Below are 14152 nucleotides of genomic sequence, written 5' to 3'. Positions count from 1 at the left end.
TTTTTTTCGCCCCGTTCCTTCCCCTGCCTCTCTGGACCTTCTTTTCGCTGGAGGCAAAATTGGAAACTGGACAAGCTCCTACCTGCCCATCTCCTTTGCAGCAGCTGCTTGCCACGCTCCTGCTCTAGGTGCCAGCCTGCCCAAGAGCCTTGGCCAATTACTCTTGCACCCAGAAGAAGCACTTCAAACAGAGCAGGGGTGGCCGTGCACCTCACAAAGGCCTCAACACTTCTACAGGATGCCCCAGTACTTGCACCCGCAGCTGCAAATGCCAACCTAACCCCAAAGCTGAAGAAGAAACAGAGGAATCGCCCAGGCAAGGCTCACATCACTTGCCTGTTGATGAGACACAAGGATGGCACAGTGACCATCGCTGCCGCTGGCAGAGCCCTTCTCCAGCCTCGCCTGCGCTCCCAGGCAGGTTGGAAAGGCAGGAAGAGGAGATTGCCCACTCTCTCCAGTGCTATGCTCCAGCGATAAGTGTGTGATTGCTGTAGGTAGTTGGAGCATTGCCAGCAATTACTGTGCCGACACTGCTGCTGCTTTTGGATCCAGCTCTGGGGTCCTCAGCACAGGACAGACATGGAGCTGTTGGAGCAGGGCCACAGGATCCACGGAGATGGTCTGAGGCTGGAGCACCGAGGACAGGCTGAGAGAGTTGGGGTTGTTCAGCCTGGAGAAGAGAAGGCTCCAGGGAGACCTTAGAGCAGCTTCCAGTACTGAAAGGGGGCTACAGGAGAGATGGGGAGGGACTTTTTACAAGGGCATCCAGTGACAGGACAAGGGGTAGTGGATTTAAACTGGAAGAGGGAAGATTTAGACTGGATATTAGGAAGAAATTCTTTACTGTGAGGGTGAAGAGATACTGGCCCAGGTTGCCCAGAGAAGCTGTGGATGCCCCATCCCTGGAGGGAGGGTTTCAAGGCCAGGCTGGATGAGGCTTTGAGCAACCTGGGCTAGTGGGAGCTGTCCCTGCCCATGGCAGGGGGGTTGGAACTCGATGATTTTTAAGGTCCCTTCCAACCCAAACCATTCTGTGATTTTCAAGCATTGCTTTATGGTCTTACGTACTCAGGGTGTATCTGTACTCAGGGTGTATCCGCAGGAGTGCTGGAATGGAGGAAATCTGGTTTCTGTGAATTTGTGTCTCGAGGGCAAGAGCTGATATCTGAGCTCCAAAAGAGAAATCCCCAAACTGGGAGCTTTGCAAGTGCTTTCACTGGTGCCTGCATGTTCGGATAGCTGAGGGCCCTGGGGGGGGGCGGTCTCTCTCCCCACCTAGGCGCTTGCTTTTGCAGCCCTTGTAAGAATTTAATATCTTTTAGGTTCCTGTTCCCCCATCTACTTTGGTTCAAGTTTACTCATTGTTAGAACTGAAGCCAGACAAACCACAGACTGCATAAAGCTTAAAACTAGATGAATTTTTTTAAAAAGCAAAAAACAGGAACTGAGGCATGAATACACTGTGAACCAAATACATTTTGTTTTTAAGCATTTTGGATTTACTCTATCAAGCTTTTCTCTGGGATCATGAAGAAAAGATATTTCACCCTTCAATGGACTTTATAAATGGAAGCGGGAGTTGTCACTTAATTATGTGACTCCAGGAGTGTATGTTCCACAGTAAAGAGCACAACAGAGAACTGCATCATAAAGCTTTAATCTCCCTGTTAATTACAGTGTTTTATAGCAGAAACTTTATGCAGTCAAAAGAGCATTATAGCAGAGGTAACTTTCATTTTTCAAACAGACTTTCACAGCAAAATGAACTGAATGGAGAATCTCCCTTCTAAGAGCAGCCTGTTGATGTTCACTGTGGCTCAGTCAGCACTTGGTTATGAGGCTCAGGTGATGAAGCTCAGGTGGAGAAGAGCCACGTTACCATGGAAGGCGTCATGTAGTCAGTGTAGGAGAAACAGTCCAACGTCACTGAGCTTTCAGACATCTTAAGGAGGAAAGGGAGAAACTTGAAAATTAAGTCCTTCATTTCTAGTGGGATTTCCTCCTTGGCAGCCGCCACACATAAGCAAACACTCTGAATATTTTTCTGGAGGTGAGGAGGGTCAGGGAATTTGGCTGATTAGAGCTGGGATCTGGAGAGGTTGACAACCCATTGATCAGAACCAACCTCTTACTTCACCGTGCAATCCACAACCCAAAGTAACTAAATTGACCTATGGAGAAATACGTGGCCTGCAATTTATTTTTAAGTGTACTTGCTTAAAAATTACATGGAAAAAACATGATTTGGAGTTGTTGTGAGTTGATGACCGTCCTCTGTGGTGCTGCAGAACTGATCTTTGCCTTGTGCAATCACATCCACCTCCTGGGCTCACCCTGGCAGGAGGGTGGCAGGGAGCAGGCTGCACTTCTCCCTGGCAGGGTCACGGTGTTTGCCTGGGAGGAATGGTAGGAATGTGCTCCCTTTCCAGGGCTTGTAGTGCTATCTATAAGGTAGTTGTGGGGCTGTTTTTCCCTGTTCGGTTTGGAAGGTGTTGCCAGCTCCAGTCATTGCTTTCACCTATGAAAGTTCTCATGGCAAGACTGCTTGGAAATAAAGGAAAGCTCCATTTAGTTGTCCTACTGGCCCTCCTCAAAGCCAAGAGGTGCCAGGCTCTCTTGGCCCTGCTTGGTGTCTTTCAGCAGCCTTTGTGCCTGGTTGAGACAGGACCCATCGCTCTGGGATGCAGCCCTGAGGAAGGAGCAGTGGGGAGGTGTGCCTCACCCAAAGCTGGAAGGACACCAGGGTGGGCATCTCTGCTTGTGATGCGGGTGGTGTATCCTCTGGATATCCAACTGGGTATCCTCTGCCTGTTTCGGTGGTTGGATCAAGCTCAACAATATGAGCTTGATCCTGTGTTGTTCCCATCCAAAACTTACATGAAAAGAAAGATAAAACCAGTGACAGACTGTGGAGAGCACACAGACTGGTGCGATCAATGTAAGCAGAAGTCCTGCAGCTGCACGAGCTAGAAGTGGCTGACCTCTTCTCAGACAGTAAAACCACAGCCCCGTCGGCTCAGCGATGAGGAAAGTAAGCTGGGGAAGGTCTGCAGCTGGGGAACGTCAGAGGGCTGGCATGCACATACCCCCCTTCGATTGTGCAGCTGAACTTGCTGAAGCGCAATGCTCAGACATGTAAACAAGGGAAGGTTTATTTCACTTGTGACTTTCTGGTGGCAGCAGCATTTGTAAGACCTGGAGAGAGTTAAGAGGTCTTCATTTGGTGTAAGATATTAGAAAATTGAAGATTCTGTGTGGATTTGTGGTAACTATGATCTGGAATACTTGTTGCAAAGCCTGCTATCCTACTAAATTTAGTGATGAAAGAATGAAAAAGTAGCTAGTTTTGAATGTCAGGTTTGTTTATATATATGCCTTATACTGAAGGTCCCTTCAGGAGGCTCTAGCAGGAGTCAGCACCTGGGACCTGAATCCAGAAACACTCCAACAGGAAATTAGGAGCAGGTCTACGACAGTGAAAGTAGTTAGCTGATGGAGTAGTTTTCCAAGGGGTTGGGGCACTAATCCTCTTCTTCAGTCACAGTCTATACAACAGGGTAATGGTAGAGTGATTTATATCTAGCTTATAACTGACAGTCGATGCCTTTACAAAAGACTCAGGCTGAACATGAACATTGAGCTTTGGACTTGGTACAGGAGCTACCAGGTGGAGTTTTATGGGCTGAGCTATGCAGGGAGCCTGCGATCAGAGACGTTCGGGCTGAAAGGATTTATGAGTCAGGCTCAATGGTGTAATTGTTTAGGCTGTTCTTGCTGGCACAGGCAAGGATAAATTTTCATCTCTTACAGTCTGGAAAAGTGTTTAATGGATTGTGGAGGCTGCTAATAATAAGCTAATCAGTAGAATGGCACAAAAATAATGATCTCATGAATGGCATTTGTGTGCTTTTTTAAGGCATGCGTGTCAGAGAGAGGTGGAAGATATGGTGGAGAAGGGATATTTTCCATACAAATCCTGCATTGCATAGCTCTGGTTAAGTATGTTAAGGTAGTGCTTAGAAATGGTGGTAGGAACGATGGGAGTCAGTTCCACATTCTTCAACACCCACATCAGGTCATCTCCCTAAGTGGAGGGTGGAGACTGCTCTGTGCTGTTTTGTGAGGATGCGATCCAATGGCCAGAAGCACAATGGCTGTAGCCACAGGGACACCCTCGTACAGTGGTTCCTGTGGGCATAGGTGGCCAGGGAGCCAACTGGCCCAAAGACACTGCCAGAGTGGGTTGCGGATTTAGTAAATTAGTGAGGGCAGTAGTAACGGTGCTGATTGCCTGTCGCTTGGTCGGGCTGCAAGAAGCACAGCTGTATAAAAGTGTTTTCCTTGCAGTGGTTGATGTCTGTATTGATTCAGCCTGGAAGAATCCCCCTCCCTTGTCTTCCTGTAATGGAGACAAGGACTGGACCCTTTAGCCTCTTCCCCAAGCCTTACTCTGCATTTCTTCTGCAGATGACCGTCCTCCAATAGCCCGCACTGGCAAGGACATGAAGGTACAGCCAGGTGAGCCGGTGATGCTGAGAGGCACGGAGAGCACGGATGACCAAGGGATAGTGAGCTATGAATGGAAACAGGTCCTCGGCGACCCCTCTGTGGAGATGAAGGTAGGGAGCTGCAGGAAGGAAGCAGCTTGCTCAGTCACACCTGTGGTCTGCACTAGGTTGGGCTCTCACAGCCACTAACTTAGAGGTCACCTTGTCCTTCCCTCCTCAAGCCAGTCCATCCACACGCCTGTTCCCAAAAGCTATGGAGCACTTCTCACTGTTGCCCCTACCTTTTCGCACTTCTGGCCCTCATCAGGTCATGGGCTCTCTGCACCAGGACGCCATCTCCAGCCTTCCTAAGCAATGCCTGATCTGCCTGGGTGGGAGCACCCATGCGGGCAGCAGCGTCAGTGCAGGAGCTGCCTCTGCTCCCAGGCTCCTGCAGTTCAGTGAGGGGCCTGTCCTTAGTTTTGCTCTGCTCCACTTCGGTGCTTCTCCTGCTCTGGCTCTGAATAATCCAGTCTCAGGCTCTGCTTCTGTCCTCCAGGGGCTTTTCCTGGACTTTGCCTCTCTTTAGAGCATGGATTCCTCCTATGTTATCTGAGCTGGAGCAGAAGTCATGTCTCCTGACCAGCTCCGTGAACTCTGGGGTGTAAACACTGCCTATCTTGTAGATGCTAAATGTGAATTGTGGCTTTAGAAGAGCAAATGATTACCGATAAACTTCTGCAAAATGCTCTGGAAAGTCTTGGAGCTCATATGGAGCTCTTGTGGCACCTTTTGGAAGAATTAGCAAACGAGTGCATCAGGCCTGCAGCAGATTTTGAAGGCCAGCAATGACTTGCTCTAGGGTGCTGGGGGGGCCTGTGGAAAGCTGGAAGTGCTCCTTTCCTTTTCCCTTCCCCCTAGCACAGCCAAAGCAACTTTCAGGGGAAGAAAAAAAAAAAAAAAAAAAAAAAAAGAGTTCTCTAGTATTATGCAGTGTTAACTACATTAACTACATTAAGATGATATATGGCAACTCTGTGTTCTCTTGAAACCTAACTAAGAAGGCAGATAGCATGGAAATGGAGGCCCAATATTGTTAGCGAATATTGGAAAAAAGTTTGTGTCAATAGTATCACAGCTTTCTATTCTGAAAAAGTAATTAATTCTCTTTTAGAAACCTCTCAGCAGGCAGAGAAAGAGGCACTCGTTTCCATCTCTAGAACTAAATATACTTGTCATATTCAAAATGTAAGAGTGTGTATTTCTTAAATACACCTAGATTGTTCCCTGTGTACTAAGTAAAGGATTCATAATGGGTTTTATTTTTTAAAAAATAAAATAAAAACTGCAGGTATTTCAGACCTCTCCAAAGACTTTTATTTTCCCTCCTGCCTTCACAATGTCCCAAAAAAATTAAATACCTAGTTAGGCTTGTGGTATTCTTTCTCTCTGCTATTCCAGCTGGGTACCAGGCCATGGATTTGGGGGACTCTATAGCACTGAGACATCTTTCATGACAGACATCTGCTTGGGGGTTTCCAGCCACGCTCCTTCTTTGCTAATGCAGGAACATGAGCCTTGCGTGGCTTCACTCACTCCCTCATTAGAGGTACCTTCTTCTGCATAAGCCTTTCTTTTGCATTCTCAGAAGCATGAAGAAGATGAGGTAGAAATCTCCAACCTACAGCCAGGAACTTACGTCTTCCAGCTTACTGTCACAGACACTGCACAACAGCAAGACTTCACCAACATCACCATCATGGTGCTGAATTCTGAGCAGACTGAAGGTGAGCCTGAGCCCACGGATGTCTAGCTGGAGTCCCCATGCCTGGGTGCTGCTCTGGCATTACTGGTGCTCTTCTCGGAGGGGTAGATGGGAAAAGAGCACAATCAAGAGATCAGACCTGCATGTCAACTTTTCCCCAATAAAAGCCTGCCCTGACCAGTCGTGGGTGGTGTCTGCATTTATAGCAGTCTATTTTAGGGTTTTTACATCCTCTTGCAGAAGAGGTGGTCTCTCTGCATGTCATTGCCATCTGCCGAGTGATGCCAGAGTGGCTGAAGCCCACGGCGCAGCCGAGGCTGTGAGACAGGAGAACCCAAAAGGTCTTGTAGACTCCATGGTTTGCTGTGAAGGCCCTAATTCCCTTAAGCCACAGGATAGATGGAGCCGTCTGCATGACATTCAGACTGTCCCTGGCGTTATTTATATGTTTTGTGTGAATGTCCTTTTTTAATTATCAAAATGTTCAGCATCACAAGTGCGTTAGCAGCAAGGAGTTCTTGCACAAGTGGTTGACTAGTAGCTAAGAAGGGAATTTCTGCTTCTACCACAGGTACCATAAAAATATAAGAACAGCCATGTTACGTGACTCTAATGGTCTGTCCAAAATCTAGTGCACTGCATCCAACAGTGTCCAGAGGTTGGTATTTTGGAAAGAGTACAAGAACATGACATGCTATCAGTAAATGCCTATACTATGCTTGGCTAGCCCCCAAGGAATTTGCAGCTGGGAGATTTTTTTTAAGCAGAAGATGGCGTCTTTGTGTTTGAAAGGATGAATCCCTTTTTGGCCTCATGTAATCTTCATGTAGCAGCAACATCCTGAAGCAAGGAGTTTCACAGCCTATGTGCTGTGTGGAGAAGCAGCTCCTTTCGTTTTATGGATGTAGCACCTTCTAATTTGAGTTTGTGATCCTGCCTTTCATATAAGAAAATATATACCAGGACTCCCTACTCACCTTTTCCATGCTGCTCAAGACTTTTTAAGTCTTTCAGACACTGTTGATGAACTTTCCTTCAGAAGGTTTTCTCCTTCATCAATGTGAAGGCAAAGCAAGCTAACCAGAGCCTTTTGTGTTAACTTTCTTGATAGAGCATTGTTTGACTCCTAAGAAGGTGGGTTGGTGTCGGGGATCTTTTCCACGTTGGTTTTACAACCCAAGCGTTCAGCAGTGTGAGGAGTTCATTTTTGGTGGCTGCAAGCCCAACAAGAATAACTACTTACGGGAAGAGGAGTGTACACTCGCCTGCAAGAATGTCAGAGGTGAGTCTGCTTCAAAAATCAGCCCCCTCTTTCTCACAGGACTGGGGTGACCCTGTGGGCAGGGACTGCACCTTCTTGGCTGGCAGCTACTTAGAGCCCAGAGAGCTGAGGAGACCAGGCTAATTACGGATGGGGAATCCTAGTCTTACACTGCCAACGTATCTGACCCAGCTCCTGGAGCACTGCTCAGTGCCCTGGTGTGTCTCTGGCTGCAGAAACCCTCACCAAATTTTCTTGTCGCAGCTGAAACCTAAATTCAGAGGGTAGCATTGTGCTGTGGGGGAGCCAGAAGTGTTTCACTTTCAAAATGGAATTAATCTTCTCCTTTGGCACCCTCTTAGCCAAGTCTGAGAATGACTTACTGCTGCCTCAGATAAATGGGCTGAGCCTCTGCCAGGCCCTTTCTGTAAGGAGGAGGCACAAGCCTTGGAAAAGAATGACCATGGTCTAGCTAGTGGTGGGGAGTTCCTCCGTGCTTCTCCCAGCCTGCCTTATGTGGGTATGGCTCAGCTGGAGTCTCTGGGCAATGGACACCTGTATTTCCCCTCCCTAACTCCTGCAAGGCTTGCTTCCAGAAAATGTGCCCTTCATAGGTGAGATAGGAAGGCAATATAAAGGTTGATCTTGAGCTGACAAAATGATGTGGTGGTAAATGTGTTTTCTTTTTCCCCTTGTCTCTGCAGGTGCTGTTGGTGGGCGACAGCAGCCAGGTGAGCCCCCTGTGCCACAGCGTAACCCTGCTGTGAGCTCAGGCTCAGTGTCTGACGTCTGTTCCTGTGGCTTTTGATTAGCACTTAGTGAATGTGGAAAGTGAGGCACTGGAGACCAGTTTCTTTACTAGGCCTTTCACTTTCATGTCATAGGATAACTCAGGTTGGGAATTACCTCTGGAGGTCATCTGGTACCACCCACTACTCAGAGCAGGGCCAGCTTTGAGTCACATCAGGTTGCTCAGGGCTGCATCCAGCCCAGTTTTGGGTATCTCTGATGAAGGAGATTTTATGCTTTCTCTGGACAACCTGTGCCAGTGTTTGATGACCCTCATTGTAATTTTTGTCCCCTTATATTGAATCACTTTCCTTTAGAATCCTTGTTGCAATTCATGTCTGTTGCTGCTCCTCCTATTACTGTGCACCTCCAAAATGAGTCTGTCTCTGTCTTTTCCATAACCTCATGCTAGGTCTTGCACTCCAGCCCCTTGCTGAGTCTCTACCGGATTCACTCCAGTATGCCAAAGTCTTGTGCCCTGGGCACAGTACTCAGCACTTGGGAGCACCTCTGGAGCAGAGGGGAATAACCGCTTTTCTGCATTGGCTCTCGCATCCCGGGGTGCAGGTTTCAGTTTGGCTTTCCTGATTTAATCCTCCATGCTTGGGCAATGTCTCCATATTCTGCCCGAGTAGCTCATTCTTGCTTCCACCTTCTGCGTACTTCTTTTTTTGAGAGGAAGCATGGCTGTTCACAGAGCAATGTTTCATTTATAAAAAATAAATGTTTTTTTTCTTTTTTTTTTGTTTTTGAGTCCAGGGTGGCACTGAAGAGAGACCTTAACCACTCTGCCTTGTTTCTTGCTTGCCAGCCCTATCAGCAAGATAGGGACCAAGCAAGTCCCTCATAAAGTGTCTCTGGGGCAGGGAGAAACACAGAATTTTAATGAGCTATCTGAACTGTTTCTGATGCAGTGTGCAATGGGAACTGTCAGACCCCCTTCTTCAGATGCAAGGATGGCTGCTGCATTGATGCCTATCTGGAGTGCGACGAAACTCCCGACTGTGCTGATGGATCAGACGAGATGTATTGTGAACAATGTAAGTACTTCAAATTCTGGCTTAATCAACTTAGTATCTGCCCGGGGATGAGTGCAATGTAAGTTACAGGTGTTGACTCAATGCCTTTTGGTATCTTCTGTTCTATCTCCTGAACCTGCATTACCTCTTTCTGCAGTATTATATTTGCAAGTTCTGCCATCTCTCATACCTCTGCTGGCTGCAAGAGCTGATCTTCCTTCTGGGATGTTTCCTGCCTCGTAAATACTCTTCAACTCTGTTATCTGCACCTGTCTGTAAGACTTCAGAGCCTGTCCTCCCCTTCCAGTATTTTTCTCACTGAATGACCTTGCCTGCTCTCCTAGAGTTGGGAAATGGGAAATAAAACGATGATTTCTCCCAGCCTGTCCCGTGTCACAGTCCCCTTAACATTCTCATGTTATGCTAATGTAAATGCACCATGGAAAGCTGCCCAAGTCTGCAATCCCTCCTCCCTCCCTTCTTCCCTCCCTCCCTCCCTCTTCTGACAGAATTCCTATAACCTCTTTCCTATATGTGTTTTGTTGGCTTTTTAGATTGCAAACATGCAATTCATCTCTCTTGCCCTCTCTTATATCCTACAGTAGTGCTCTTTCACACTTCTTAAAACCTGGAGTGCTAGCAGTTTCCCCACACTTCTTGGTGGAAAAAAAAATTAGAAAGCAGCCTTTGTTTTGCATAGTTTTGCCTCTGTATTTGTGGAATGGAAATTGGGAAGTTTCTTGTTACTACATTTTATTTTCCCATGTTCCTCTCATAGCTTTGAGATGTCTAAGAACCTCAAATTATATCTCTGTTTCCCTGGCTTGTGATAGCAAACAAATGTGCAGGAAAGCCCTGTCTGCCCATGTCTGCATGGACGGAGGCATTTCTTTTGTATTCAGCTGGTGAGAGAAGTTTTAACATAAGATGTTTCTCTCGCAGATGCTCGTGAGTTCAATAGACTGCAGAAAATCAACGTCACACGCAGGCAAGGTACGTACCATCCAGAGCACCTTGGCTGACATCTACCAGCTTTTGTTTTTTCCTTCAGTCTGTTGTTTCATGGTAAAACTGTTTCCCTGTATAATTCCAAAAATGGGTGTTGCATCTGGGTAATTCCTGTGCTAAAAATGAGCAAGGGCCTGTTCTCTGACCTGGAGGACAGCTGTTTATAGCAGGCTTTCACTCTCGTGCCTAAACTTTTTCCACCCAAGCAGGTCTTGCTTGCTGGGCACAGTACCTGGCCTGTACAAAACCCTGCAGCACTTTTTTGGAAATATTGCCAAAGCAGTGTGGGGGACACAACACTGGCATAATATGAGTAATCATGTGTCTGTGCTCTGTCCCAGACCTCTGCCTTGTTTGCACTAGTGTAGAGAGTGGCACTATCTCTGGTCTGAAAGGGTATATCCCAACTCAGCTTAAATGCAGCTTGCTCGCAGAGGAGACCCGAGCTGAACTGTGGTTGCTGCGTGTCCAGGCTCTTCGTGTTCCCTTCTGCCTCGTGAGGAGGACAAGTCGTTTCTGCAGGGGACTGAATCCAAGGTCTAGCATGCCTGCACACTCTGATGTTCCTTTTTCTCCTTGCTAGTCAGGTCTGTGGGCAGGTGGCAGCTCACCTTGGCAGTGCCAGTTTGAGCAGCTGGCAACTGGGCAGCGGGGACCCAGGAGCCACTGCTCGGGCCGTGGATTCCCTCTGCTGTGGTGCTTGTGTTGTGAGCAGAAAATGTTGCTGCTCTGGGGACACACTGCTTGGGCTAGAGCATCTCACCTTGCTTCTCCAGGTCACTGTGTGGACTTGCCTGATACTGGACAGTGCACCGAGAGCATCCCCCGCTGGTACTATAACCCGTACTCTCAGAAATGTGACCCCTTCACCTATGGTGGCTGTGGTGGCAACAACAACAACTTTGAAGAAGAGGAAGAGTGCATGAAATCATGTGCAGGCATCACAAGTAAGTGAACATACTGAGGGTTGGAGTTCTACTGATACAACTATGAACATCACTCCAGATTAAATTCTGTGGTCCCAAAAAGGCAGTGACTTGGGAGCTTTCAGTCAGAGCAGCTCTGCTCTCACACCCTGGCCATGTCTCACAGCGTTCTTCAACGTGACCAGTGGCTTACAGGGAACCATGTGTATCTACAGCATCTTTCTGCAATGCAGCCTGTCATTTCTTAGAGCTGGCAAACATTTTGGGTCCTGATGTTGAAAAAGGGACAGAGGAGGATGACGACAAAAGTAACCAGAGATACGGTATGGCCTCTCTAAAGAGAATGTAGTTTTCTAGCTTGGCTCCAGTTCTCCCCAGGTGGGAGAGGAGAAATTAAGAAAATCCTCCATGACACATATTAGGTAGAAGTTTTAAACGAACAAGGGAAAGGTTTACACTGTAGAGCTTTGTACATGTTGCTGTGGAGGCCAACAGCTGAAACAAGAGGAATTCTGCCGAACTGTATCTCCTAAGAGGCAAACTGATGCTGCTTTTCTAAATCGCCACCCTCAGCTGTGCTGTGCCTCATAGCCTGCCCTGAGAGCTCAGTACCATGGCTGTCGTGAGGCATGCTGGATGCATTCAGTCACTTTAGAGCACTTGAAATATGCTCCTGTCTTATCCTTTGTTCCCAACCTTCTTTGTAAAACTTTTTTCTCCCTCTCTGCTCCCAATTCAGAAGCAGATGTCATTGGCCGGAGATGGGAATCATTTCAATCCCAAAATGCTATCCTAAGTGAGTAGTAATTTTTCCTAGAGATCTTGCTTGTTGCTTTTACTCTGTCCTGAACAAGATTTTGCCTTTCCTTGCAAATAATAGCTTTCTCTTCCTCCCTCCCCCTTTCAAAGCTGAGGGAGCAGTGTGGGATTTGTGGAATGCTAGCAGTGGCAAGAGATGCTTCTGTGCACTGTGCATCTGTCATACAATTTCTCCTTTGTCTGTGACTCAATAGCTCATATTAGGGGCTCCTGATTTTCCTTCCCTCAACTTGCATGAATTCTCCACTGTTCAACGTCAAAAAAGGCAAGTAAAATTCTTCCTAAGGGCCAAGTTCACATAAGGACCACTAACTTCTGCAAGAAAGAAGGCCCAAGTGGGTACGTGAATAATGTTGGGTGTTAGACTAGGGGAAATCTGATGACCCTATAAACTTGAAGGAATATCCTATTAAGGTTGGTGTCCTTTCACCACAGGGCTGTAAGGCCTCTTTCTTCAGTAGAGAACTTGTGAAATTGTACGCTTCTGTTCTTCAACCCCAGAGATTGATTTGATCTTCACATTCACACTGGCTCTCAAACGCATCATGTTTGACTGTCTCCACTGACGATGCAGGAGCTTGATGGGCTGCAGAAGACCAAGCGCTCACAGCACTGCTACAAGCTCTTTCCCCACACACTCAGCCTGTCCACCAGAGCTCACTCCAACAGCATTGTCCTAAACATCAGGTGCTTTCTGTGACCACCCCTTGGTGGCCTCCCTGTTGACATATGAAGCAAGGCCAGCTTTTCAGAAGGGCTTGATATTCATAGGCGTGTCAAATGGCCAAGCGTGCCAAAGTCACTGAATAGCCTTTAGAGGGCGTGGTGCATCCGGGAAATGATGGGAACAGTCATTTGGAAGAGACAGGCTGGCTGTACCCTGGCTGTACCCTTATGCCATGTGGTTGCCTTCTTCCTTCTCTGCCCAGTTGTGCAGTGACTACCCTGCTGTCAGGCCAGCTATTGCCCACCTCCTCTCTTTGCCAGCACAGCTTCTGCAGTGGCTTTTGTGCTTGCTTCTTCCTGGCCACTGCTGCTGCATCAGAGCTCATGGAGCAGCCCTTCTAACGTGTTCATATATCCCCCGCAGGTGCCTTTGAGGTAGTGATTGCCGTGGTCCTCGGGATCTGCATCATGGTGGTCCTGGCCATCATCGGCTACTTCTTCCTGAAGAGCAGGAAGAAGAACAGCCGCCGCCGTCAGCCAGCCACTGCAACCAACTCAACCCTCTCCACCACAGAGGACACTGAGCATCTGTTTTACAACAGTGCCACCAAACCAGTCTGACGTACAGCCTCTGTCTCTCCAGCCCAACACTGGGGAAATTCCCCAAAACTGCTGGAGTTCTGTTTATAGACACGGGCCTGTGCCTGAAAGACTCTCTCTTTGAAGACATTTGTAGCATCAGGCCAAGACCTAGCCATGATTTGGCAGTATGACTGTTTGTGATTGTCTTGGCTAAATGGCTGCTCTGGAAAGTGAGGATCTGGGAGCATTTTGATGCTCTCTGATGTCTGTCCCTTCCTAACCTCAAACAATCCAGTGAAACTCTGAATTACATCTCTCTTCTTGCTCAAACCCAGAGCACAATTCTGCTCAACTTGCTGAAGGACCTTGGGACTGGATCTGTGTAGCATTCATGTTGGTGAATGGTGCAAGCTCACCAGAGCTAGCAATATTTTGTTTGCAGAGCCACTTTCTTCCACCCAGCCTTGTATTTTCCTGCCTTTCCCCCAGTCGTCTGCAAGGTGGCCCTGCCTCCCAGCAGCCCTCCTGGTCGTGCTGAGCCTGGGCTGGGTGATTCATGTAACCAGGCCTGTTCCAAGGGCTCTGTGACACTCTCCAGTGGTTCCTGTTTTTGAGATGGAAGGAAACAGAAATACCTGCTTTAATCACTAGGCTTTGCTTTTTAACACAAAAGCGCACCTAGATTTTTTTTCTGCCTGGTTGCCGTGTGACAGCCTCCCATGTACAGTACGTGTCCACCATGTTCTCTCTGTGTGTTGCCCTGGTTGCTGTTCTAGTGTTCAGTCTGACCCCAAACACCTTGAAAAAATACCTATTTATTCTCTCAT

At 47.6% G+C, this 14152-nt stretch overlaps 1 protein-coding gene across 1 annotated transcript in view; it reads left to right on the top strand.

The window, feature by feature from the left end:
• Positions 1-13588, top strand: part of SPINT1 (serine peptidase inhibitor, Kunitz type 1) — a 23638-nt gene extending 10050 nt beyond the window's left edge. The window contains exons 2-10 of the mRNA XM_010077867.1: positions 4471-4622; positions 6139-6277; positions 7367-7537; positions 8221-8247; positions 9220-9345; positions 10267-10317; positions 11109-11279; positions 11998-12054; positions 13168-13588. Of these exons, the coding sequence (XP_010076169.1) occupies positions 4471-4622; positions 6139-6277; positions 7367-7537; positions 8221-8247; positions 9220-9345; positions 10267-10317; positions 11109-11279; positions 11998-12054; positions 13168-13364 (1091 nt within the window). The 3' untranslated portion in view covers positions 13365-13588. The remainder of the gene's footprint in view (positions 1-4470; positions 4623-6138; positions 6278-7366; positions 7538-8220; positions 8248-9219; positions 9346-10266; positions 10318-11108; positions 11280-11997; positions 12055-13167) is intronic.
• The last annotated feature ends 564 nt before the right edge of the window (positions 13589-14152 follow it).

The sequence above is a fragment of the Pterocles gutturalis genome, unplaced genomic scaffold, assembly GCF_000699245.1.
Source record: "Pterocles gutturalis isolate BGI_N339 unplaced genomic scaffold, ASM69924v1 scaffold14758, whole genome shotgun sequence".
NCBI lineage: Eukaryota > Metazoa > Chordata > Aves > Pterocliformes > Pteroclidae > Pterocles > Pterocles gutturalis.
The sequence above is the reverse complement of the archived record's forward strand: the minus strand, read 5'-3'. Positions and strand labels throughout refer to the sequence as shown.